The sequence below is a fragment of the Coccinella septempunctata genome, chromosome 1 (genome assembly GCF_907165205.1).
Source record: "Coccinella septempunctata chromosome 1, icCocSept1.1, whole genome shotgun sequence".
Lineage (NCBI taxonomy): Eukaryota > Metazoa > Arthropoda > Insecta > Coleoptera > Coccinellidae > Coccinella > Coccinella septempunctata.
Window position 1 is genome coordinate 787006 of NC_058189.1, and position 27279 is coordinate 814284.

The following is a 27279-nucleotide window of genomic DNA, read 5'->3' on the forward strand; positions in this document are numbered from 1 at the left end:
AAGGCAAGGATATGTTCCAGAGATAAGTTTCTGTTGTTTCTGTTCGATTTGCATTCTGTAACATATAATCCTGACAAGAAATCAGCTGTTACGCAAAAAGAGGTTAATTAATCCTTGACAAAACTTTCAAATTCAAACTCATTTTTCATTATTCATTTGAAGAGTGTTGAGTGTTGAGTATGATCTCATTTGTGGGTACTCTTGTGTTGATTAGTTGACGACTAACTCAAACAAACTCATTAATTTAAAATGTTGAAATCAAAAAAAGAATGTAATTTGATCATCATAAATGATTCTATTCTGAACAATACAGCGGGTGATACTTACAGTTCCTTTTTCATAACAAATCTGAAGAATTTAGGTTATACTGTATCCAAAATTATTATAATTCCAAGTGATTTTAGAACAATTATACAAGAACTTACTTTATCAAATAGACAATATGATTTAACATTAATCGTGACTAATTTATCTAATGGAATTGTTGGACAAGCTTTAGGAAAGTTATTTCAGAAAAAATTGGAAAAGAATGATGAACTAGAAAGGATATTATCAGAGAAGAATATTCCATACAGTGGAGAGGAATTACAATATCCTATTTGTGTCAATATTCTAGAAGGGGAAAAATATCCTCTTATTCATATCCAGAGATTATTCCTGATTAACGAGAAATATATTGATAGCATATTCCGATCAGTATTCAAACCATACTTGAGGAAATACAGCGAACCTTCATCATTTGAAAAAATCGCTGATATTTATCTGAATGGTAATAGTAGTAAATTGGACGAATTGAAGTATAATATGATAAAGTACCAACTCACCAAAACAACCGACAACAGTGTACTTATGGAATATAAATGTGAAGACATAGATTGCCTTCTTGAATTTGAAGATGATTTGCGACGGTTAGTGTTTGTAAATTGTTCTAAGCCAATATTGCACGATCATTTGTATTCAGATATGAATTTGCAAGTGAAAAACGCGATTCAGGTGAGTTGTAATATGTTAATGGGAAAAAAAATGCTTTTCATTATTTTGATCTTGAAAAAATTCAAAGGCATTAATTCTTTTTATTTTGTGTGAACGTTTTGGTTTTAAAAGGTGTACACCACTTTTCTCCAAATTTTTAACTCATTCTCAGTATATTTTATATTCTTTATTTTATATCCTATAGTTGTACAATAGGTACTTGAGTTGATTGGCAAGAAATCAACATTTCCACAAAACTGACATTGTATATAATGTTTAGCTATCACTTGATACACATGTAGATATTACATGTATTAAAATTATTAGAAGAAGTCAATCGTGAAATCTAATTTAAATTTTGATTTTTGTTAAGTATGCCCAATGGGCATGTTTATTCTAAATTACATTAATTCACTCCGAATTTATTCTTTTAATTTCTTTATCTTATACATGGTTGGTACACATGGAAAGGCAAAATACTATTTATTATAAAAAAGAGAACTGTTGAAGAGAAAATTCAACAAATAATATGAATATATGTGGTATACAGGATGTTTCCTAATCGAATATGTCAATATTTATGGGGGTGATTATTGGGCCCATTTTAAGAAAAAAACTTTATATGAACATATGTCCTAAACGTGTCTTACCTTTTGAGATACAGGCTGGTAAAGTTTTCAAAAATATATCATTTATTATTAATATCTACAATACCACACTTCCGATATTATATTGAAATTTGTCATACATGAATCAAGAGGCACGCCACTGACGGTATTCAATTATGAGCAAATTTGGTCTCTTGAATTTTTTTAGTCCGACGCACGGGTTTCATCTAAAAAATAAATTCTATGTATGCCTAAATGGTGATATTGTCATAAAGAACTTGAAATGATCATACAGAGAAACGGTATTAATTTTTTTAAGCGGAAACCGTGCATAGGATTGAAAAAATCAAGTGATTAACTCTGTAAGAAATGATTGGGAATTTCAAAAATAATTTTTATTAAAAATCTGTGGCGTATCATCAATATCTGCCAAAAAAGGTAGGTCAAATTACGTACGAACGCCACTGGTAGAAATTTAAAGAAATGTGATACATTAAAAAATGCCTCTTGATTCATAGTAGATGCATGATAAATTTCATCAAAATATCTGAAGTGGTATTGTAGATATTAATGAGAAATGATTTATTTTTGAAAACTTTACCACCCTGTATCTCAAAAGGTAAGATGTTTAGGACATATGTTCATAAAAATGTTTTTTTCTTAAAATGGACCCAAACATCACCACCATAAATATTGATATTCAATTAGGAAACATTCTGTACGTAACTTGTTGAATTTCAATTTTATTTTTCAAATGTGAAATTTTGCAGTTTTTTTTTAAATCAGAATGAATCAGATTGAATTTAAGAATATTTTTAAAAAAATTCCATTAATTGTATAAAAAAAAAGGAAAACCTTAGTGTTTTTGGAATTTTGTAGGATTTTTTGTGATACAAATTTACCAGTCATGACTTAAAAACAAGAAAATAATCGCTATAAATAAATAATCATTGCTGATATGAATATGATTCCATGTTATAAGCACTGTGAAGTTCTCTTTGGTTGGTACTCTAATACATATTAGATTAGGTAGGCAATTTCAAAAATTTGAAGTATTATCCAGTAATTATTCGGGAATATTCTATTTAAATAAAGGAAATTCTAACTAGACGGACATAAAAATTATAATCATTGTTTTCAGTATTATTATATCTAACCCACTAAGCTTATCAGCTAAAAATAATTTCTTCCTATTGAATATTATCAGTTATTTGAAGAGGTATTTCAAGGTGCTTGAATTACCAAACAGGAATTTATTCTTGTTAGAAATTAAGGGATTTCATGTGCTATCGTTATGAATACTTTGTAGTTTTGATTACAAATATTTTCATTTCCTACATGAAAACCTGTTGTTCATTTCATAATAATGAATAGAATGAGTATTAGCAAAAATATTCGCAAGAAAAAAAAATCATTTGAAAAAATTAATATAAATAAAAACTGATCAGTACAAAAATTAAGGAAAATGTTGACGATGTCTCTTTGATATAATCTTATATAATCTCTATATTTTCAACCATCCAAGAGTTGATAGAATCTGGGAATAATGGAATATGGTACTTTGTTTTCTTTTTCACAGATTGTAAGAAATAAATTAAAATCAGTGGAAACCAAGATTTAATTAAATTCTGAATTACATATATGTATAGATATTGTTTCAAATGGTAATGTTGAAGTTCTGTTTGTGATAGAAATTTTATAAATCACACTCTATGAAACTTTTTTCTAGCTCTTGACAAAGATCAGTATTTGTATCAGATCATTTTCTTTCCATTTCAGGTAATAGAGACATGCTTTGAGAAATACGGCCCAGAAAATACGTTCTTGAGTTTCAATGGAGGCAAAGATTGTACTGTTCTCCTTCATCTAACTCTGATTGTTCTAGAGAAGCACTATCCGTGCTATTCACAAAAACCGTTATGTTTATATGTGCAAGGAGATCAGCCATTTAAGGAACAAGAAGAATTCATTCTAAAATGTCAGCAATATTACAATTTGGAGATTGTTACATTGAAAATGGGTATCAAGGATGCGTTGGCGAGCATATTGAGGGATTGTCCTAATCTTAAAGCTTGTCTCATGGGAACTAGGAAAACAGATCCATTTTCTCAAACTCTATCAGAGTTTCAGGTAATCCTTATCAATAAAATGTATTTGAAAATATTAATTTTTTCCTCTTTAACTACCACACTTGTGATTAACTTGGACAACAAGTGGAATCTAGGGAGTATTCTCTGAGGATAGCAAAATTTTCAAATCTGTTAATTTGGTCAGAAGAAAGTTACAATAATAATTCATTCAAAACCATCTTTATGTCAAGTTTGAGACAAATGAAAGAACCTTGTGGCTTGGATATGGAGAAGCTGAAATATACCTAGCTAAAATTTTGTGGAAAGTCGAAAAGTGTCATAAAATATGGGGTATCCCATTTGAAAAAACAAAGTTTGGTTCTCTAGATACTTCTAGTAGAGACTTTGCGTGAAACTCCCGTATTTATTCAACGTTTAACCTACTGAAGAAATCAAGTGCATAGCCAATTCTTGATAGACTTTTCCTTGCAGCTTACTGACAAAGATTATCCTGAAGTAATGCGAGTAAATCCTCTTCTCAACTGGAGTTACTACCATATTTGGGACTATCTACTCTACTATAAAGTTCCCTATTGTAAACTGTATGATATGGGGTATACATCCTTGGGAAATGTAGATAATACTCTTAAGAATCCTCTCTTGTTATACAGTGATCCAATAAAAGAGAGTGAAGAATACTTACCTGCGTATAAGCTCCTACAGGAAGGAAGTGAGAGAATTGGGAGGAATAGGTGATGTGTGAGCATCTTTCTTGCAATTCTTCATTATTTTCAGTTAGTCAATTACAAAAAATTCCTGCAATACTCCGTACTTGTGTAAATAAAAATGTTATATTTCCTAAGTAATTTGGAATAATAAGAAAATATCTTTGTTAACGCTACCAAAGTTTATATTTGTATATAGAGAACTACAGAAATAAAATGTAATTTAAATTTAACTCAAATGTGTTTGATATATTTACTATTTTTGGCATAAGTTTTATTATCTTTCACCACAGTCCCCTATAGAGGGCTTTTACCAATAATTTTAACTGGAGTGACTATATACACTGTAATTTCAACAGAGTAAGCCTGATTCAAGGGTGAAAAACTTCATAAAAATGGGGGAATTCAGCTTGTTTCGCACAACAAATTTTTCTTGAACTTAAATTACCGAATTATCGATTCAAGGATGCCCTTTTGGCCCAACTATCACGTCCATACACAGCTCAACACTCTCTCGTCGATTTTTACATCTGAAGTAACTCGACTTTGAAGCATTCGAATTTCGCAAATAACATACTTACCACTGCTTGTGAATCTCGCCACCAGGTGGCTAGAATGTATTTCTAAAATACACGAATGTGCGTGATTTGCGTAAAGTAGGCTGCGGAATTTCAAAGCTCTTGAATGATGTATCACAAGTTGAAGATTACCTTTAGAATTTCTTGATTGGGGGCAAAGATTTAACTCTAAAACCCTTGGTTTTGGGATAGCTATAATGCAAGAGTCCCTAATGGTATCACTATTATTCCCCCTTTATACAGTGCGCAAAAAAATTAACGCACATTATGGAAATCTCCAATTTATTCTACAACTGAACGTGTTCTCAATGATAATTATTTTTATCAGAATTATGCATGCATATGTTATCCACTTTCAACGTTTTTCTTCAATACAGATGTTTTTTCCCAGCAGGAATAAAAAAAGATGATATTATCAGATTTTGAATGTATTGGCTCCATTCTAAAATCGGTTGTTCTCGATCAATTCTAGTGATCAATAGTTTTTCTTTCGTTTGATTTTCTACACTCGATCGCTATGCAACGCGAAACACGCAATTTGACCCAAGAGGAATGTGCCCAAGCGGTAGTTTTGCGAGAAGAAGGGCGGACATACACAAGAATTGCAGAAAGGTTTGGAGTTTCCCATACAAGTGTGTCCAGAATGTTGCAGCGATTCAGGGAGACAGGTATGAATGTCCGAAGACCAGGAGAGGGTAGACCACGGGTAACAACTGCCATTCAAGAACGTTACTTGAGAGTTTCTTCCTTGAGACAACGGTTTGCAACCGCTCGCCTCCTTCAAATTCAGCTTGAGCAAACTCATGAGGTGCAAATTAGCACTCAGGCAATAAGAAATCGCCTCAGAGAATATGATTTAAGGCCTCGTGTCGCGGCAAGAGGCCCAGCTCTTACCCCAGCCCATCGAAGGGCGCGTTTGGATTTTGCGAGAGAGCATATCCATTGGAAAGAGGCCGATTGGAAAAAAGTTCTCTTCACAGATGAGTCTAGATTCTGCCTCTACCATTATGATCGACTTCCCTTGTATACAGACGTCCACATGAAAGATATGCTCAGTGCAATTTCCTGAATACTACTGGTTTCGGGGGAGGATCGATTATGGTATGGGGTGGAATATCTTTGACTGCTCGCACAGACCTAGTGGTCGTTGATAATGAAGCTATGAATGCTGATAAGTATATAAGGAACATTCTTGAAGAGCATGTAGTGCCATTTGCCCCATACATTGGTGAAAATTTCCTTTTTATGGACGATAATGCCAGACCCCATCGTGCGCGCATCGTTCAGGAGTACCTTGAAGAGATTGAAGTCTCTCGAATGGAATGGCCAGCAAGAAGTCCAGATCTCAATCAGATTGAGCAGGTTTGGGACAGCCTCAATAGAAGGCTGAGAAGTTCAGAAAATCATCCAGCTACTCTTAATGACTTAGGACTCCAACTCGGAGAAATCTGGGAAGGATTAGATCAGAACATTTTAAGATCACTCATTTTGAGTATGAACCGTCGTTGCCGAGCTGTAATCAACGCAAGGGGTGGAAATACCAAGTGTTAAATCACTTATCAGCATTTCAGTATTTCGAAAATTGTTCATTTCTCTTCTTTCACATAAGATTCGGTGAAATCCTGAATTTTTCTTCCATTTAATGTGTCTTGTTTCGTTCAAAACCTTCCCGAGAGAACATAAAAAATAAGTTATGAAGTCAATGTAGAGTTAACTTTCATTAAAATTGAGATTTTCAGAATGTGCGTTAATTTTTTTGCGCAGTGTAGTTCATTATTACAGGAATCAAATTTCGTGTTTTATTTGATGAAAAAACAGCTTTTTACTCAAATATTTCGGGTCTTTTTCAATAATAAATCAAAGGGATTTTTTTCCAAAAAGTTTGTTGTCCATTTCTATTCAAGATATTGATTAAGATTTAAGTCCTCCAACATATGAAACACAATGGATAATAAAAAAATATTTATTATTCATGATATAATAAAAATTTTTGTTACTATTCATTTTCTTGTTGAGAGAGAAAACTCATGAGAATTTTCTTGAGAAATATGCTATTTATAATAGTTTTTATTTTTTTTCCAGTTTAAAACTTTCGCAATACTTAGTCATTAGAAGGCAATTGAGTTTATTACATACTATCTTTTAGTCTATGTTTTTTTTTATTCACTGCTAATTTAGGCTTTTTTAAATCGTATATTCCAGGGAAATTCTGCTCAAAAAAACTAAAGAAATATATTATAAAGTCTGTTTATTAAAATATAGTATATATTTACATAACATCATAAATATAATTATAGTTTTTCAGATTTACAATACATTACTCATAAAATAACAAAAAACAATTTTAGTCGATCCTTATCGCTAATATGTACAAATTTTTTATTCTAAGTTCAATTTATACACCTTAAACTACATCACATCTTTTATAAAATAAAAGATAAGGAACTCTGTCTCCTTGCGGTTTTAAAACACTTTCCACCGACACTGACCTCACTTTCGCATCGTCAAACCTCAACCAAGTATGATGTCCAGAGTGGAACGCGTCCGCCACATAGTGTCCCTTGCTGGCCTCTTTACCTTCATGGTAAACGACGGCGAAAAGCTTGTACTGCTTCTCTTGAGAACTGCTAGGTTTTCCCGACAGGATCTTGGAATCAACCTGGAGGTCGATGGGGAACTCCACCGTCTTCATAATCTTCGTGCAACCGTTCCACTTGTAATCGAAACATTTCAGATGGAGGACGAGAACAGCCGGCAATTTTTCGATCAGCACCTGCTGCCACGCTTCCACCTTTTGATTCGTCTTGGTCGAAGTTAATCCTTCGAGTTGATTCTTCAACGTCAGCTGTTCCAGGGCTTCCGCGATGGTTTTGGCTGTCCTGATGTTCAGCTGAAGGGTCAGGAACGGCTGTATGTTTACCGTGGATTCATCCCCCGTTTTGTGGATCTTCGAGCACAAGAGACCGCCGAATATGTCGCTGATTGGAGTCTTGTCGAATTGGACCTTTCTCGTGATGTTACCCTTGTTCTTTGGTCCCATTTGTTTCCAGTCGTCGGAGTCGTGATTCATTTCTACCTTGGTCTCATTTTTGACGGATTTGATTATCTGGAAGGATAAAAGAAGTTGTGAGATACGACAAGCAATAATATTTTGCATGTAATGATGTCAAATTATGCCAAACACTACGTACATTCGAATAATAAAAGAAGAGAAGGAAATACTTGACTAAATTTCACAATTTTAATTGAACTATTAAAAAATATTGATCTTAAATTCTTCTTATTGGTACATATAACATCATTTTCGTTTCAAAATTCAATTCAGCATTCGTTTAAACTGCAATTTAATTGTGAGGAGTTTTGAGAGACTATAGATGAGTTAACTTTGGAGGTAGAGGAAGTTTGAATTTCTTAGATATTCAGATTAAAGGAGTGAATGAATCGATGTCGATATACTAGGATGTATTGATATCTAGTTAGCCTAGACCAGTTCCATGCATAAAAAAAATATTGCGTTACCATAGCAACGAACAATAACTCATTAGAAGTGTCAGTGTGAAGTTTGAGGTCAAAAAAGTAAACCAGAGTTACGCAATAAATTAAAAGGAAGAAGATGTCCACCGAAATTGTTAAAATCGAAAAATTGGAGTACCGAGCCATCATCAAGTACCTGTATTTAAAAGGGTAAAGAGGTGAGCAGATTTACGAAGATATGCTTAATACCCTTGGTGATCAATGTTCTTTGTATGCGACCGTGAAAAATTGGACTGCAAGCTTCAAAAGAGGTAAATTTTCCATTGAAGATGATGACCGATCTGGAAAGTCAGTTTTTGTGTCAGTCCCCGAACATATCGATGCATGACATGATTTTATAAGACCGTCGAATTGGGCTAAAATTGATATCTGAAACACTGTATATTTCATAGGATCGCGTTCATCATATAGTTTACGTCAATTTGGACATGAGAAAAATTGCTGCAAAATGGATCCCCAAATGTTTGAATGATGACCGAAAGCGTGCAAAGGTAGAATCATCGCGTTCGATCTGAGCTCGATTTGAAAACGATGTAGACTTCTTAAACCGAATTGTTACTAAGGATGAGACTTGGGTGCATTTCTACGATCCAGAAACAAAGCAACAATCGATGGAATGGCGACACTCTGGTTCTCCAAGACCTAAGAAGTTTCATGCCCAAAAATCGGCAAGAAAAGTTCTTGTTACAGTTTTTTGGGATTGCCATAGGGTAATCAAGATTGATTTTTTGGATGAGGGTAGAACGATAACTGGAGATTACTATTAGACATTTCTGACCATTCTACGGGAAAAAATTAAAGAGAAAAGACGCGGAAAGCTATCCAAAGGTGTTATGTTGGAGGACAAAGTCCCTGCACGAAATTCTCATGTTGCGATGAAAAAAATTCGTGATTTAGAGTTTCAATTACTAGAACACCCCCCTTGTTCACCAGATTTGGCTCCATCTGACTATCATCTCTTTCCTCAACTGACAAAAAGTTTAAAAGGTCGTAAATTTCCTTCCAACAAGGAATTAATAAAAGCTGTGGAGGTCTGGTTTGCAGAGCAAGAAGAAAAATTAATTTTGAAAGGAAGATGTTGCAGGTTCTTTGTAATAAATGTATATCCAATTAAGAGGAGAATATGTTGAGTAATAAAATATTTTAACACTAAAATTTTGTTTAGTTCTACAGTAGGCTAAGAATTTTTCAATATATCCTCGTATGTAAGAAGAATTTAAGATAAATATTTTTCAATGGCAAAGATCTATTCTGCAGAATAAATCAACAACTGGTTCCTCTAATCATTGTGTAACTTCCAACCACTTCGTAGATTTCAATAATGTAAAAATTCTACATAAAGGTGATAAAGGTGAACGTTTAGATCTTTTAAAAATCCTAGAAATATCTTCAGCCCAAAAACAAAAATCTCCCAATTTTAAACGATCAGTTAGTAATCCCCCTATCTCCGATTTTAACATGTATTATTTGATTATTATATGAATGTGTTCTTTTTATATTTATGTATTAAATTTTGAAAATAGGATAAATCCCGAAACACGCGAATCAACAAATATCTCAATTAAAAATTGCGAAGCTAAGTCAAGTGTTCTCGTTCATCATGTTTAACCAAGAGTCATGCGATTAATAAATTTTGACTACTTACATTCATCATTTCGTCGTTCAGCCCGTTCAGCAGGAGGCCCAAAAATTCCTCGGCGTCCTCTTGACGTCCCTCGACGAGAAAAGAGTCGCTTCTGGTACCGTTCAGGATGGTGTAGAACGAAGAGGCTTCGATGGAGTCACCACATGAGAAGTCGAAACTCCCCCGTTTCTTCTTGTTCCTTTTCGACGTACGGTTCGTATGGGAATCGGGCATCTTGTCGAAATTATTGATGAATTGGCACCTGGAAGATTTCAAAATTGAGTTAGATGCTGTCAAAGCGAAGGATTGTTGTAAAACTTACATGTTCTTTATCATGGGTGGTAGGCCATGTCCGTTCTCCGTCAAATTCTTCGAAAGTCCTATCAGCAGATTGCATAAAGGTGGGCAGGCCAGCAAGGCTTGTAAAATCGAATTTATGTAGCAATAATTGCTCCTATTGATTAAGCCTCTCGGTTGTAGATTAGCACTTTTTCCATCAATTTCGAAATTCGATAGAAATTCTGGAAATAAAATAAAATGTTTAGTAACAAATATAGAAAAAGTTTTTTGATATCACAACGAAAATAATTGATTCTTCAACTCAAACAACTGACTGTAAAATCTAACTAACCTGCTAGTCTGTGAGTGGCTGGATCAATAGTTTTGCTCTCTTCAACAGTATCCAACGATTCAACTTTCACATCACTGCGTTCAGTCACTAACTCTCCATTTGTCGTGGGTTCCTCTTTCTTGAAGAGACTCGTCCATGATTTCTTGGCCCATACGTTTACAGGTGCATTAACACCTGATTCGACTCCATTTTCTTTCACGTCACAAGTCTGGACCTTTACAGGCTTAGTCTTCAGTTCATCAGTCTTGTTCGAGGATGTTGCCACAATATTTTCAACTTTAACAGTATCACTCGGTGAATTTGGAAGTTCTTCCACAATTCCATTGCAGGGAATTGTTTCTTTCTCAGCCGTTGCAGAAATTTGTGTGGGTGTATCGACAGATGTAACATTGTCGTGTGAGATCGGTGTTTCTTCAACAACGTCTGATGGCTTCTCATGAGACATTCCGTTATACATTTGCACTTCTGGTATCCTTCGGTCGTGAAGAACTGGAGGACAATATTGAGCATTATGTGGAACCTGAAAAATATAACATAGATCTATTATAGAAGGGCAATTAGAATTGTGGATAGGCTGATAAAGTTTCTACAATGCGAAGATGAACAATATGTACAATGGGTTTTCTTACCTGTGCATAGTTATAGATTTGGTTCGCTGGATACATGAACTGTATGCCGTTATCTGTATTCACAATCTGGGAAGGATGAAAGCCGCCGTACATTGCAGGTTGCTGATAGTTAACGTAAGATACCATGGGGGGTGGTTGATTGGGGTTATAATGAACTCCAAAGTAAGTCATGGGTGGGTTTACGTGGTTTAGAGAGTTCTCGTAGTTTTCCACTGAAACTCCATTACATTCGACTGCTGCTTTTGGTTTTCTGTGTAATTTTTCTGAAAATAAGTTGATTATTAAATTTCTAGTTACATCAAATCTTTCATGGACTACGGTAGAAAGGATATTATTATTGAAAAATACATCACAATACTCACTTTGGGGAGATTTCTTCTTGAGAGTCCAAGGCAAGGAGATTTTTCTAGGGGTATCGAACAGACAAGAATTTATGTGACGAATCTCGTCCACTTCCAACCCTGTTATATCTAAAAACTGCATATTCTGAAAATAAAATAAACATTAATGTCATTTCAGATATTGAAGTTAATGTAATGTTATATTCAAAGTGCTGAAAATATCATTGAACTTCTAGAGATACTACCATATAGGTACATGATCATTTTCAAATAAAAAAATAACACATACCTGTTTGAAACAGAAAATCTGAACAACAAGCAAATTATTAAATAGCAACCAATTGACTACAGATAAAAGAAAAGAATTACTCACATCCATAACTTGAAAATCCATCAATCATCAATCACAACACTAATATCACCTTAAAGTTCGTTTATAATATTCGAAAACTTGCGAGTATTCAAACAGTCTAAACAATCTTAACACCATTGAGGTTAACTCAAGTCTGAGATCTGTCAACTGACCGCTAGGTTATATAGCACGCTGCCGTTTCTCCCACTCTTTCTACCTAATTTCGTCGTTTCTGACTAATGGCCTCATGCTTCTACCTGGGGTTGGGAACGCCCTCTTGCGCACAATTTGGAAATCTGACTAATTTTCGATTTCAAATATTTGATAATAGATATTTTAATATCTATTTCTTCAGTTAAAAGCGCATACTAATATTTTTCTAGAAAAATTGAGTTTTATTTCATCTAATTTTTGTATTTTCGTTTTCGTCACAAATCATTTTTATTATTTTATCGCGTATAATTCATAAATTGAACATACCGGAAATATTCTAAGAGTAAGTTTTGTCGAAGAAAAGGAATCATTTCAATGAAATCTCATTCTTCAATATTTATCATATTCACTTCTATTCGTGAAATTGTGTGAAATTTGCAGTTTTCCATATTTTTTAAAATCTATACAGGGTAAGTCTTTAACTCGTACAAATATTTCATAAGTAGATTCTTGAGGTCAAAAAAACACTTTTTTCCCATACCATTTTTTCTGATTCGACCCTGATCAATAGATTTAGTAATTTTAAGTTTTCATAAGGAGCTAGGTGATCTAATAACTCAATTTGGGTTATTAGTTTACTGGTGACACTACACATCTGTATATCTTTTAAAAATAGTTGTAATCAGCCAAAGTACCCAATTTTCAAAAATTCACAGATACTTCTTAATTTTTGAACATCAAATTAATCGAAAATGTCGCATTATACGGGAAAATATGAAGAACACTTTCATCTTACAAAACTTTCAAATATTCATTAGATAGCGTCAAACTTAGTTTCACGCGTTGGATTCTTTTTTTTTTGGTATTTTTCATGGTACGTAATGTTCTTAGTGAAAAAACTGGAAGACGGGGGTGATATCTTGTGTTCGAAAAAGATCCTCATACTTCTAAGTTATAAAAACAATCATCACCCCTATAAAGGGTGTTTATCCTGAGTAATAAAAGTCATGTAGAAAAAACAATTGTTTCAATTTACATTTACTCAGGTTATCGATCAACTACTTAAAATAAATTCAATTAGGGGAGATAAAACAATATTCTTAGTTCAATATAATTTAAAATCGATATGCTTCTTCACAAACTGGCCCTGTGATTAAGAAAAATATTTCGAAAATCGACAACTTTAGGTATTCTAATAAAATTCTGATTATTTTGGAAACGGTGCATTTTCGTTGACCTAATGTTGGTGTCATTCAATAATATTTGGCCTACTCTATCGTGGTGTGACGTTTGATTCACTAGATAGATAGATAGATAACTTTATTTTCACATCACTGCAGCTCAACAAAGATACAAGTGAAAAGAAAATACGTCACATACAAAATTTGAACTTAATCTAAACACACAATATATAGGTACCAAACAAATTCATCTCAATCTGTAACATGCTGAACAAAATTCTTCAATGCTATATGGTTCTATTCTCAAAATTAAGGACAATATAGTTTTTTTAAAGACTACAAAATTTCTCTCTTTCCTGATATTCGTTGGAAGGCAGTTAAAAAACCTTATAGAGGAATAAAATGCAGTTTTTTAGGTCATAGGTAATCTATGACTTGGATAGAGTACAGAGTTTATTCTCCTAGTTTTGTTGTCGTTTCTATATTTAACGAATAGTTTTGGGACACCCTGTATATTATATCATGAAAAATGATTTTGAACAGTCAACTAATCTGAAGGATACGTAATTGAACAGTTTATTCAGGTTGTTATATTACTCGTAAGCTTAACATCTTCCTTATCGATTTCTCTGAAGGAACCATTTTGCCCTTCATAAATTTAAACATTATTGTTCCATACCTGATTTTTTTTGAAAATCAAGTCTTTTCAGACGTTTTATTATTTCTCTGAATTCTATTTCTTATCGATATTCATAATTACAGCACATCCCTTTTGGAAATGGTCATTCTACGAAGGGTTTGAATCCCTTTACCGCCATTAATCGGAACTATTACCTACCTATCCATTTTCTAAGAAATTTCAATGAAGGGATTATGCAGATAAAAGAGTCTTAATTCATTCCACAATATTTCGGTCAAGAAAGTTAATATGGGTAAATTTAAACATTATTGTTCCATATCTCATTTTCTTCGAAAAGTAAGTCTTTTCAGACTTAACGTTTTATTATTTCTCTGAATTCTATTTCTTATCGATATTCATAATTACACCACATCCCTTTTGGAAATGGTCATTCTCCGAAGGGTTTGAATCCCTTTACCGCCGTTAATCGGAACTATTACCTACCTACCCATTTTCTAAGAAATTTCAATGAACGGATTATGCAGATAAAAGAGTCTTTATTCATTTCCCAATATTTCGGTCAAGAAAGTTAATATGGGTAAATTTAAACATTATTGTTCCATACCTCATTTTCTTTGAAAGGCAAGTTTTTTCAGGCGTTAAGTTTTATTATTTCTCTGGAATCTATTTCTTATCGATATTCATAATAACACCACATCCCTTTTGGAAATGGTCATTCAACGAAGGGTTTGAATCCCTTTACCGCCGTTAATGGGAACTATTACCTACCTACCCATTTTCTAAGAAATTTCAATGAACGGATTATGCAGATAAAAGAGTCTTAATTCATTTCACAATATTTCGGTCAAGAAAGTTAATATGGGTAAATTTAAACATTATTGTTCCATTCCTCATTTTCTTTGAAAAGCAAGTCTTTTCAGACGTTAAGTTTTATTATTTTTTTGAATTATATTTCTTATCGATATTTTCATAATTACAAAACATCCCTTTTGGAAATGGTCATTCTACGAAGGGTTTGAATCCCTTTACCGCCGTTAATCGGAACTATTACCTACCTATCCATTTTCTGAGAAATTTCAATGAACGGATTATGCAGATAAAAGAGTCATAATTCATTCCACAATATTTCGGTCAAGAAAGTTAATATGGGTACACGTAAGTTGAAAATAATCATACACCCTAATGAATTTCTGGAAGTTGAGAAAACGAGAATGTTGAAGTCGAAGATTTCTTCAAAAGTGTTGGTCGCTAATGAAGCGAATTAATTACGGGTTTAGAGTTTCAATGAGCCCGTCTCAAAATAATTATTTCAGGGTATGATCACAGGTGAAACGTCCAGACCTCTAGAAATAAGAAAACGCGAACATAAAAATAATATCAAAAATAGAGAAATTAATCGATCACAGATCGCAGATCATACAGGGTGGCCATTTGAAAACGTAACCTACATCTTAAGTTGTCCCCCTCGAAACAGAAATCGACCTGTCCGAGCATTTCTATCGAAAAAATTTATTTCGTCTGTAATCTCGTCTGTTTCGTTTTCAAATGGCCACCCTGTATTTGTTTTAATACGGGAGACCACATGATGGATTGGAATGACGGAATCAGACCATTATCAACGAAAGATTACAGAATCTACGTGTATTCTATTGGATCAAGATAATAATTAGGCAAATTGTTCTGTAGGAATAGATCATATTTGGATCAATTTACTGAAGAAGGAACTGTCATCCGGTAATTTCAAAAATAAATGAATCAACGTTTCTATGCAGTCTCTGTTTCTATGTATTGACAATTAATGTCAAATAAAAGCTACAATTCAGAAGATTTTCGAAAATTGATTTTTCGTCTGATGAAGGAGTCTGATATAGACTCCGAAACGTTACAACATAACATTATAATTTCAACGTTCTTTATTTTCAGTTCATTGTCAGGCAACAATTTTTTCTAGTTAATTTGCTCCTGACAAATTAGTGCAAGAATTTACGCAGGAGCAAATCGTTTATTTCATTTCTAATTGATTTTGTTTCAGAGATTAGGAGTGAAAACCCTAAATTAGTTTATTAAGAAATGCAGAATCCTCCCAGAATAAATTTCAATCGATATCTTCCTAGTTGATCTTCAGAATAATTTTTGTTTCGAATTTATTTTTATTTGAACTTTCCTTCACATGATTGGTGAAGTACCTAATATATAAAATTATTTTTCGGCCGACCTCTTAATAATTAGCACTGTTTAACGTACACGAAATTAGCTGTTAATGATCCCTTTTATTGGTTAATTTTCTGTTAATGCATTATTGTCATGGGAAATCGAACATAGAAGTATTCAGCAGCTTCCCAAATAATTATTTTATTTGTATGTCGCATTGATTTTCGTAGTACCTAGCTGGTGAATTGATAAGAGATGAATTGTGGAGGTTGCAGAAAAATTATGATGGTTAGAGAGTAATCAATATATCTAAGTACTACAACTCCGGCTTCCACCAACTCCACACATTCTTTGACATATATTATAGGGAACTTATCAATGTGATTTACTCAAAATGTCACAACTCGAATATGCCCTCTATGGACTTCTCGAATTGTTCGATCGGCCGCATAAATATCAACATTCCAATATGAACATAGAAAATTTAAAAGGTGTCAAATTTGACTAGGTATCGATAGAAAATTTTTTCAATCAAGAATTTACATTCTATTCAAAATGTGGTCGACGGAAAAATCTTGTAATCAACTCGTTTATTAATTGAGCGATTAATGATCTCGAATATTAACGTTAAAATATCTCAATCATTAATCGCTTTCATTAATAACCTAATTGATTAAATAGTTATTTATATTTACTCAACAAGATTATTAATAAAAGCGATTAATGATTGAGATATTTTAACGTGCGAGCAAAGGGAGCACGTTAATGTTCGAGATCATTAATCGCTCAATTAATAAACGAGTTGATTACAAGATTTTTCCGATTTTTCTTGATTGCAAAAATTTTGTATCCATACCTAGTCAAATTTGACACCTTATAAATTTTCTATGCTCATATCGGAGTTGATATTTTTTATGCGGCCCATCGAACAATTTGAGAAGTCCATAGAGGGCATTTTCGAGTTGTGACATTTTGAGTAAATCATATTGATATCAGTACCTATTATATCTGTTAAAGAATGTGTGGAGCTGGTGGAAGCTGGAGTTGTAGTACATATATATATATATATATATATTGATTACTCTCTAACCATCATAATTTTTCTGCAACCTCCACAATTAATCTCTTCTCAATTCACCCGCTAGGTACTACGAAAATCAATGCTACATACAAATGAAATAATTATTTGGGAAGCTGCTGAATACTTATATGTTCGATCTCCATGACAACAATGCATTAATAGGAAATTAACCAATAAAAGGGTTTATTAACAGCTAATTTCGTTTACGTTAAACAGTGCTATTATTAAGAGGTCGGCGGAAAAATAATTTTATATATTAGGTACTTCACCAATCATGTGAAGGAAAGTTCAAATAAAAATAAACTCGAAACAAAATAAATCTGAAGATCAACTAGAAAGATATCGATTGAAATTTATTCTGGGAGGATTCTGCATTTCTTAATAAACTTTTTAGGGATTTCACTCCTAATCTCTGAAACAAAATCAATTAAAAATGGAATAAACGATTTGCTCCTGCTGTGATCTGTGATCACACGCTCAACGTGTTAATAGGAAATCAACCAATAAAAGGGTTCATTAACAGCTAATTTCGTGTAAGTTAAACAGTGCTATTATTAATAGGTCGGCGGAAATAACTATTTGTTCATTATTTCTAAAAAACTAATCTAGTATGAAGGCAATTATCAAATTTTACTCTTCGAGACTTATTTGAAGTTGAATGAAAAAACGCCGCAAATTTTTCACAAAGAATTATTAGTGTTTAAATCGATGAAATCAACTTTCACCATTTCCAGTGAACTTTGTACAACAATGGAACTTGTGAGAGACCAGATCATGGCTGTTCCGAAAATTCATTCATTCCAGTAATGCACGTGCTTCAAAACGAAAACTGAAAATTTCATAGGGTTGTTAATATTCATATTCATATTCATTAATAATGAAATCAAAGTTACCTATATTGTACACAGAGTGTTTACTTTCTTTATTTGTATAATTTCGAAAAACAACAAATCCATTATATCAAAGTGCTCTTCTTTTACTGGAAAACATCCATGAAGTATGTTGTCTGTCTCCTTTATGTCAGTTTATTTTCTGAACACTTGTTAATAATATACAATTTATCTTCATTTGTTCTTGCACTAATATTAATTCAATACTTCCATTCTCTATATGTGATCAGAATAACTTTTGTGGAGAACTTTTTCTGTGTACTGACTGAAGAAAGCACACATGAACTGACATTGAATTTCCCAAACGCGCAATAGTTGTGTGGAGTTCCCCCATTTTTCATTGTGGAGATTTTCATCAACCCTGACCTTGAACCACTTAGTAAAATCTGACATGTCTTCTTAAGCCTTTCAGGGGATTCAGTTGACTATTTTCAGCATTGAATTTCAATGAGTCGAATGTCCCATCAAATCAGAATCAAATAAGATTACCAATCGGATCTAATTACATTGAATAAATAGATATAAAGAGATGGCGGACAACGATTTGGATGTCAGTTGGCGGTAAACGGCTTCAAAGAATTTTGGACATGCGTTTACACAACTGGACCGGTGTTGGCGCTCCCTCGGCCTTACAGAGCAGGTGAGTACTCTTTTTTAAATTTTCTGAAAATTCGCCTCCCTTGATTTTTAATCGGCTTCATTGTTTTTTAATCATGAACATTCATTTGTTTTATATTCGTACACCATATATGTTAAGTAATAAACAAATTAATTCAGATGCATGACATCCGCAGATAACGAATTAATTTGTTCAATATTTACCGACCATACTATGAAGACGTGATCCATCTCTTATATATTTTAAGGTAGGTTGGTACGATTGTTGTATTCAACTTGTCATATTTTCGAAACAGTGACCTATTTTTATCTGAAAAAGAGGTTCGAATATGCTTAATGAATCAGACTATTGATTAGGATACATATCATGCATCAGAATTTGGATATAAATTTTGAAAAAATAAAATATACTTGTCCCAAGTCACCCACCGGTTTGGAAGGCTTGGGACACAAGTTAAAATCTATTAATTTCTCAATTCTCATGAAATAGGTGACTGGGGACGGTGTATGGTTTTGAAAAATTAGAATTTGTGATTATATAGTTGAAATTCGGTAAGGAAATTAAATGATAAACCCCTATTACAGCGAAAGTAAATATATTACAACTCAAATGTGAAAAAAACTAAACAAAACAAGGGAATTTTGATTTCTTTCATTCTTTGGTGATTTCTTCGTGGAAATAACGTAAATAATAATATCCTGCGAAAAATCTGCATATTTCCTGCTGCCAATGCGCCGCTTGTATCTATTCAGCATTTTCCCAAGTCAACCTATGAAAAAACAAAATAAATGAATGAGATCCGTGTTGCCGTTTGATTTGTAAACAACCTTGTTTCATGACATATCTATTATCCCAATATCCCTCGTATCCAGAAAAAAAATTACACATGCACAAAATGAAATACATGTACAGGACACTAGAAAGTATTAGGGCTATAAAAAAACACGCTTTTACTCTCCTGTATTCGTTAATTTTTCCTGTCAATTCAAAACGCTCTGGTCAGGGCAAACTCAAGAGGAATTAATTGTTAAACTAATCGAAAAGACAATCTTATAAGTTTGTCCCTTCACTCATAAATGGTAAGAAACAAAGACATCTGCAAGGGAAGTAATTGTCCCAAGTTACAGGACTGTCTCAAGTCACTCGAAAATAGTTTATTCTCATAATCATTGGTTTATTATTCAAAAAATTAATATAAAAACTTTTGTATGCACCTAGATTTTGTAGAGGGCTTTATGACAGCGAGTTTTTAATCCGCGATTTGGTAGCCAAATTTCAATGTGAATTCACCTGAGATTACCTGGAATGAGTATGAAATTCATTGTTACTTGTGGGAATAACGTGTCAATGATCAATATACAGGGTGAGTCATTGACTCGTACAAATTCAGACAGTGAATTCTTTAGGTCAAAAGAATCCATTTTTTTCTATACCATTTTTCGATTCGGCTTTGGTTAAAAAATATACCTACATAGTTATTTTAAGTTTTCTCAATAAGCTGTGCCACCCCTAGAAAAACAAAATTACCTTCAGGATAACTACCTAAATCTGTGACAGTACACATCTGCGGATTTTTTAAACGGAGTTGTATTCAGCCAATTTACCCAATTTTTCAAATTTCACAGATACTTTTTAATTTTTGAACAACAAATTACTCGAAAACGGCGCATTATACCAGAAAATATAAGGAATACTTTTATTTTTCAAAACATTCAAATAATCATTAGATAGATAGTCCAACTTAGTTCCAAGAGTTAGGTTCTTTGAATTTTTGGTATTTTTATGGTACGTTGGTACGTAATGGTCATAGTGAGAAAACTGGAAGACGTGGGTGATATCTTATGTTCGAAAAAAGATCAAATAAATGAAAAACTATATTCAGAAATTCATTCCATTCGATGAAACCGTTTGTGAGATATACCTAAAAATGACATTTTTCTATGGTTTTTCAACAGCCTGTATCTTTTAAACCGAGCCGATTCGCGAAAAATCGTAAGGAAAAAAAGTATTTCTTCTGACCTCAAGAAACTACTGTTAAAATATTTGTACGAGTCAAGACTCGCCCTGTATACCGTGATTCAAAAGTATGAAGCTTATGAACAAAAAACGTATTTCAACATTCTATAAAAAAGAGAATTTCAATCTTATTCATTCAACATTCAATAAGCAGCGTGATTTCAAGATATGATACATACCTATGCAAAAAACAAAAATTTTTGAAAAAACTAAGGAAAAAACAACATGAAATTAGTATTTTTAGTGAGATGTTGGTCATCCTCTAGCCTGAAACTCTGAACGATATTTCCTTAGCGACGTTTTGTATCTGAAAAGTGGCAAAGACATCCCAGCATTAAAAAAAACTTTGTAAGGTCACCTACTATTCCTAGCTCTTCTACAAAATAACAGAAATTCCAATAAGGTGGGATTTAAAAAATACCCGGCGCCACTGATACGTATAGCTAGTCGAACTTATAAAATTTTTAGCTGTCCCACTGCATTTGCTGCTCAGTTTTGAATTCAAGTCGCAATATAATAGGCCGATTCTCTTTTAGAGCAATGGGTTTGGAGGGAACAGAAGTCCTTCATCGACTAGGATGGAATCTTCCTAAGGAAGAACTAATTCATATACAGGAACACTGGCTCACTTTTCTGGAACCACCAGCATCAATGCATTTCCTGCTAGGCTTGGTATATATTGGCTTCTTCCTCATGGCTATAATCGGGAATGGGTTGGTGCTATGGATTTTTTCATCGTAAGTGTATCAAATAAAAATCTGACTGTTCCTCTAGAAGAGTCTCAGTATTTTATAGATCTGAATTGTAACATGGTCCGAATATTTTCAGCGCTAAAAGTTTAAGGACCGCATCGAACATGTTTGTGGTGAATTTGGCCTTCTGCGATTTCGTGATGATGCTGAAGACACCTATCTTCATATACAACTCTTTCTACAGGGGATTTGCGTTAGGTCAATTAGGTTGCCAGATATTCGCTTTTATGGGATCACTATCTGGGATCGGCGCTGGCATGACGAATGCATTCATAGCATACGACAGATACACCACCATTACGAAACCCTTCGATGGTAAATTGACGAGAACGAAGGCCTTTGTTTTCATACTGTTGATTTGGCTGTATACGATACCGTGGGCTGTGATGCCGTTAACTGAAGTATGGGGGAGATTTGGACCAGGTATATTTTTAAGCTCAATGTATACAGGGTGTCCCGGAAAATGTGGGAAATCGCTCGGATTCAGATAGAACATAAAAAATGAAGATGACGAGTTCCCATAATTTTTTTTCCTAGCGGCCCTACCTACGGAGATACGACTTCCTAAATGACGCCACTGGAAATTCATTTTAGTGGAATAAGTTTCAAAATACTTGATATAATTTAATGATAATAATATGAATAATATGATTAATAGTAGTAAGGACCTCTTAAATCACTGCACTCAAATTTCAATTAGCTTGTTCAGGTTACCAGGGGCGGACTAGGTTGTACATTTTAATGCTTACATTTTTTACACCCTGTATGATGGAATGCTAAAAACAACAAATTTGGATACCTTGAACATTAAGCTAAAGAAAAGGTACTCTTGTTCAGTGTCGATAAAATGAACCGTTTTCGAAAAAAAAAATAATGAAAGAAGTAAGTAATTTTTTAATTTCTATTAAAAATAACATGAAGTCTAGTTTTTTGTCTGCAAAAAAGTGTGATACGAAAGTTAATACTATCAATCATATCGTATTTTCATTAAATTATATCAAGTACTTTGAAATTTATTCCACTGAAATGAATTTCCAGTGGCGTCATTTAGGAGGTCGTATCTTCGTAAGGAGGGCCGCTAGGAAAAAAAATTATGGGAACTTGTCATCTCATTTTTTTATGTTCTATCTGAATCCGAGAGATTTCCCACATTTTCCGGGACACCCTGTATAATGTAGGTACTGTGATAATATTCAGTAGAAATAACCTTCGGTTAGTTCATCTTCAATTACCTCATAACTAATTCAATACAGGATGATTTCTGACCATTAACCCATCGGCAGCGGTAAGAGAGACATTTTAAATAAAAAATTGAAAAACCCTCCTTATTTCCAATGTAACATCCTGTATATTATCGGAGCTCTAAAGAATTTATTAAGTTTTACAAAGTTCAGGATCGCCAAGAAACTGAGTATCCTGTGTGGCCGGAATTTCTTCACTTTGCAGAGTTTCTACCGCTTAAAAAATTAAATTTTCATCTCTTTACTGAATGGAGATATGTACCGAGCCTGTTTAAGCATGATCATTGTATAAGTGCGAAAAGTGTAGTAATACTGCAAGTTATAACCAATGCATTCGCCATTTTGCAACAAATACTTACCCTTCTGATAAATTACGTACAATTTTTAACTTCTAATAAAATATTGAATTGATAATATTTGATTTGTTGCTTTACTGAAAATCAACTAATAATTTTTTTCCAGAGGGTTTCCTAACAGCTTGTACGTTCGATTATTTAACGAATACCTTCGACAACAAAATGTTTGTTGGCTCAATCTTTTTCTGTTCTTACTGCATTCCAATGAGTATGATAGTATATTTCTACAGTAAAATAGTCAGTACTGTATTCAATCATGAAAAAGCACTACGAGAACAGGTGAGTAAATCAAGAAAATTCTAGCAAGTTGGTTATAATTCTGGAATTTTTGGTGAGGAACAATCTAATTTTTAGTTATTTCTGGGTTTCAATAGAGCAATATAAAGTATACAAAAATGCTTTTTTTCCTATTTTTTAAATAATTCTTTTTTGTCTTCCAAAAACTTCATAAACTGACTTCAACTAGTGATATTTTAATTTTTTGATAATTCAAGCTTTTAAAATATCATATAATGACCAAAACGGTGATTTTAGATTGGTGGTTTAGAATGAATTCTTGTCCAGTCATGCAATTGTTCGACAATGGGGTATTTTCCTAAATTTCAAAATATATGTCATTGAAATCCTTATAACTCAAATATATCGAACTATATTTTTTTAGAATTTTAACATATTGCGTTTTGTCTATATTCACTTACGAAAACTCTGATTTCAGAAGTGCTCTCTTATGAACATTCTACGTCATTTTCACAATCCGGCAACGCCCGTCGAATCAATAAAGGTCATGAAAGTCTTGTAATCATCATAGACTTAATAAATATTAAGTTTGGTGATCACATTTGACAAGGAACACAAACAGTGCATAGAAATATCAAACAATGACACAAAATTTTATCGTTTAAGAATATATAGACACAGATTACAGAAACAATTTTTTGAAATGTGTGGATATAGAATTCTATATCTTCTTGATCAGTTCCACCATTGTCTAATTAACAAAAATTACTTGACTTTAGTGAAGGCATTCTACGTCACAAGCCTTTACACACTCGAATTTTGGAAGGGTATATTTCTGAAATATCTTAATTTTGAAGCGAATCTTTTACGTGTTGGATAACTAATGGAAAAGGGTTTCCATATATAATTTTAAATTCGATTTTGGAGTTTTAGGAAACTTGCCCATTGATTGTCTTTTGGTAAAATTCCTTTCAGGCTAAGAAAATGAACGTAGATTCTTTGCGGAGCAATCAGAATCAAGGAAGTCAGACTGCAGAAGTGCGAATAGCGAAAGCTGCCATCACTATCTGTTTCCTGTTCGTTGCTTCTTGGACACCCTACGCTGTGTTAGCTCTAATTGGAGCATTTGGTGATCAGAAACTATTAACACCAGGTGTTTCGATGATACCAGCATGCACATGCAAGTTTGTTGCATGTTTAGATCCTTACGTGTATGCTATCAGTCATCCAAGATACAGGTAACCAATTGCTATAGCCATTAATAAAAATTCAAACTTTCTTATAAAAATTGTTTTTGAGTGAAATGAAAATACATTGTCTTCCATCTACTTAACTCTAAGGGAATACTGCTGGAATCAACCTGAAAGATCATCATGTTTTTCTGTCTGAAATTTCGATCTCCTTTCAAATTTTCAGACAAGAGCTCCAGAAGAGGATGCCATGGTTGGCTATCAACGAACCAGCTGAAGATACCAAATCTGTTGCAACTGCTGCGACACAAAACAACGAACAAGAACAGAAAGCGTAATAAGCAACATCTAAATCTGTGAAAAAAGGTACTTGTAAGAGAATACTGATTGCTCTGTGATGTGATATAGTATCTTCTTTATTTTTAAGGTTGTTCATATCCTTCTTTTTGTATAAATCATCTTCTACACGAATATTTATAAATGAGTAATATTTTTCATGGATATTTGTAGTTTATATTGAAGGATTTCTCTTCATACTTGGAAATAAGACTATTTGAACGGTAAAGGATACGAGTAAATGTTGAATGCTTGGAACTGTATAAAAAATCCCATATATATTAAAATCCCATAATAAATTCCTGAACATTGAAAGTTATTTTATTTTTTACCCCAGATATTATCGACAAACTGAAAACGTGCTAAAGCGGGTGTCATAGATATCAGAACATCCACAGTTACCATGTTTTGGATCAATTAGCAGACTATGAAAATAGTACTACTGATGGAAAACAGCCCCACTAAAAAAAGAAACAACGAAGAAGGTAGTAAACTAACTATGGCAGGTCAAAGAAAGTGGAGAGAATTTCAGTGAAACTTTATAAAAAAAAAAATTGTGTTTCATATAAACCTGAGCAAAATGGTTGAGCTGAAAGAACAATGAGAACTATTGATAGATGAGAAATGAGTTGCCAATAAAAATCACCAGAAGCAAATAATATAGAGACTTCCTTTCTCTAAATATATAAGCCTTATTTGAGCATAAACTATTTATTATTGAGCTAAGACAGCTCAGATTCAAAATCAACATCTTTACTCAGATATTTTCATAATAAATACAATCCCTTATGAAATAAACTCACATAAAAAAAATTCAGTTATAGGATGCATCCTATACTTCTTGAATTCCTTTCAAGACTATACGGGGTGAGGCTTTGACCCGTACAAATATTTTAGCAGTAGATTTTTGAGGTTGTTCAAATACCATAAGAAAAATAATTTTATATATTAGGTACTTCACCAATAATGTGAAGGAAGGTTCAAATAAAAATAAATTCTAAACAAAAATTAATTGAAGATCAACTAGGAAGTTCAAAATTTTTGTCTGTAATCACACCCTGAAATAATTATTTTGAGACGGGCTCATTGAAACTCTAAACCCGTAATTAATTCGCTTCATTAGCGACCAACACTTTTGAAGAAATCTTCGACTTCGACATTCTCGTTTTCTCAACATCCAGAAATTCATTAGGGTGTATGATTATTTTCAACTTACGTGTACCCATATTAACTTTCTTGACCGAAATATTGTGAAATGAATTATGACTCTTTTATCTGCATAATCCGTTCATTGAAATTTCTTAGAAAATGGGTAGGTAGGTAATAGTTCCGATTAACGGCGATAAAGGGATTCAAACCCTTCGTAGAATGACCATTTCCAAAAGGGATGTGGTGTAATTATGAATATCGATAAGAAATAGATTCTAGAGAAATAATAAAATGTTAGGTCTGAAAAGACTTGCTTTTCAAAGAAAATGAGGTATGGAACAATAATGTTTAAATTTATGAAGGGAAAAAGGGTTCCTTCAGAGAAATCGATAAGATTTTAAACCTACGAGTATGTAGTATAAACTGTTCAATGAATCATTCTATTTGTTAACTGTTCAATAAATAATTTTTTTTCTTCCAAGGAGAATCGTTTGAAGTAATTCCATTTTTTAGGGAAAACATATAGGTACCTATCTATTATTTTAAAATCTTAAATTTTGATAACCAATTGTTTTTATTACTTAGAAATATGACGATTTAAGTGTTATAATCATAAAAAGAATATTTGTATGGCTTGTTACTTTTTCCCTTGAAGCAAATACTTACTTAACTTTTATTTTCTTACTTTGAAAACACCAATCAACCTGATAGGTTCAATATTTACCCACAATAATGAAAATTTAGATTTAAGCACAGAAAACTGTTAATCCGCTTATATACAAGGTGAGTTTTTGACTCATACACATATTTCAACAGTAGATTCTTGGGGTCAAAAGAAACACTTTTTTCTATACCATTTTCTCCAAATTGGCTCGGTTTGAAAGATGCAGGCTGTTGAAAAACCATAAAAAATGTTATTTTTAGTTCCATCTCACAAACGGTTTCGTCGAATGAAATAAATTTATAGTTTTTTATTTATTTGATTACCTAATCTTCTTCAAACACAAGATGTGACCGTCTTTCAGTTTTCTCATCATGACCATTTCATAAAAATACCAAAAAAAAAACCTGACTCTGACTCTGGAAACTAAGTTGGATGCTATCTAATTATTTGAAAGTTTTGTAAAATAAAAGTATTCCTCATATTCTCTCGTATAATGCGCCATTTCCGAGTAATTTGATGTCCAAAATTTAAAAAATATTTGTGAAATTTGAAAAATTGGA

General features: G+C 33.0%; 3 protein-coding genes across 4 annotated transcripts; 2 read left to right on the top strand and 1 right to left on the bottom strand.

Moving 5' to 3' along the window:
* Positions 1 to 109: 109 nt before the first annotated feature.
* Positions 110 to 4607, top strand: LOC123315314 (FAD synthase-like). Its single transcript, XM_044900968.1, has 3 exons — positions 110 to 993; positions 3360 to 3710; positions 4142 to 4607. Exons 1-3 carry the CDS (start codon positions 250 to 252, stop codon positions 4403 to 4405), a joined length of 1359 nt encoding a protein of 452 aa, XP_044756903.1. The 5' UTR covers positions 110 to 249; the 3' UTR covers positions 4406 to 4607.
* A 2576-nt stretch (positions 4608 to 7183) lies between these two features.
* LOC123311137 (ubiquitin carboxyl-terminal hydrolase 10-like) lies at positions 7184 to 12226 on the bottom strand. Its single transcript, XM_044894931.1, has 7 exons — positions 12085 to 12226; positions 11733 to 11856; positions 11371 to 11633; positions 10742 to 11261; positions 10433 to 10631; positions 10132 to 10372; positions 7184 to 8058 (listed from the first exon to the last, which is right to left on the bottom strand). Exons 1-7 carry the CDS (start codon positions 12103 to 12105, stop codon positions 7357 to 7359), a joined length of 2070 nt encoding a protein of 689 aa, XP_044750866.1. The 5' UTR covers positions 12106 to 12226; the 3' UTR covers positions 7184 to 7356.
* A 6447-nt stretch (positions 12227 to 18673) lies between these two features.
* LOC123312821 (opsin, ultraviolet-sensitive-like) lies at positions 18674 to 25221 on the top strand. 2 transcript variants are annotated; one of them, XM_044897337.1, is made up of 7 exons: positions 18674 to 18799; positions 21331 to 21531; positions 21623 to 21969; positions 23250 to 23422; positions 24356 to 24618; positions 24797 to 24936; positions 24998 to 25221. In XM_044897337.1, the coding sequence occupies exons 1-6, from the start codon at positions 18708 to 18710 to the stop codon at positions 24906 to 24908; spliced, it is 1188 nt and encodes a 395-aa protein (XP_044753272.1). In that variant the 5' UTR covers positions 18674 to 18707; the 3' UTR covers positions 24909 to 24936; positions 24998 to 25221. The 2 variants fall into 2 exon arrangements, with proteins under 2 accessions (XP_044753272.1, XP_044753264.1); XM_044897329.1 differs by having other exon boundaries at positions 24797 to 25221.
* The last annotated feature ends 2058 nt before the right edge of the window (positions 25222 to 27279 follow it).

Bases quoted from the DNA above. Each gene is read 5' to 3' on its own strand.
- LOC123315314 (XM_044900968.1), top strand. From the start codon at position 250: ATGTTGAAATCAAAAAAAGAATGTAATTTGATCATCATAAATGATTCT. The intron at 994-3,359 runs GTGAGTTGTAAT...TTTCCATTTCAG, and splicing joins AAGTGAAAAACGCGATTCAG to GTAATAGAGACATGCTTTGA. The intron at 3,711-4,141 runs GTAATCCTTATC...TTTTCCTTGCAG, and splicing joins AAACTCTATCAGAGTTTCAG to CTTACTGACAAAGATTATCC.
- LOC123312821 (XM_044897329.1), top strand. From the start codon at position 18,708: ATGTCAGTTGGCGGTAAACGGCTTCAAAGAATTTTGGACATGCGTTTA. The intron at 21,532-21,622 runs GTAAGTGTATCA...GAATATTTTCAG, and splicing joins GTGCTATGGATTTTTTCATC to CGCTAAAAGTTTAAGGACCG. The intron at 24,619-24,796 runs GTAACCAATTGC...TCAAATTTTCAG, and splicing joins ATCAGTCATCCAAGATACAG to ACAAGAGCTCCAGAAGAGGA.
- LOC123311137 (XM_044894931.1), bottom strand. From the start codon at position 12,105: ATGGATTTTCAAGTTATGGAT. The intron at 11,634-11,732 runs GTGAGTATTGTG...ACTTATTTTCAG, and splicing joins CAAGAAGAAATCTCCCCAAA to AAAAATTACACAGAAAACCA. The intron at 8,059-10,131 runs GTAAGTAGTCAA...TTATCCTTCCAG, and splicing joins TGAACGACGAAATGATGAAT to ATAATCAAATCCGTCAAAAA.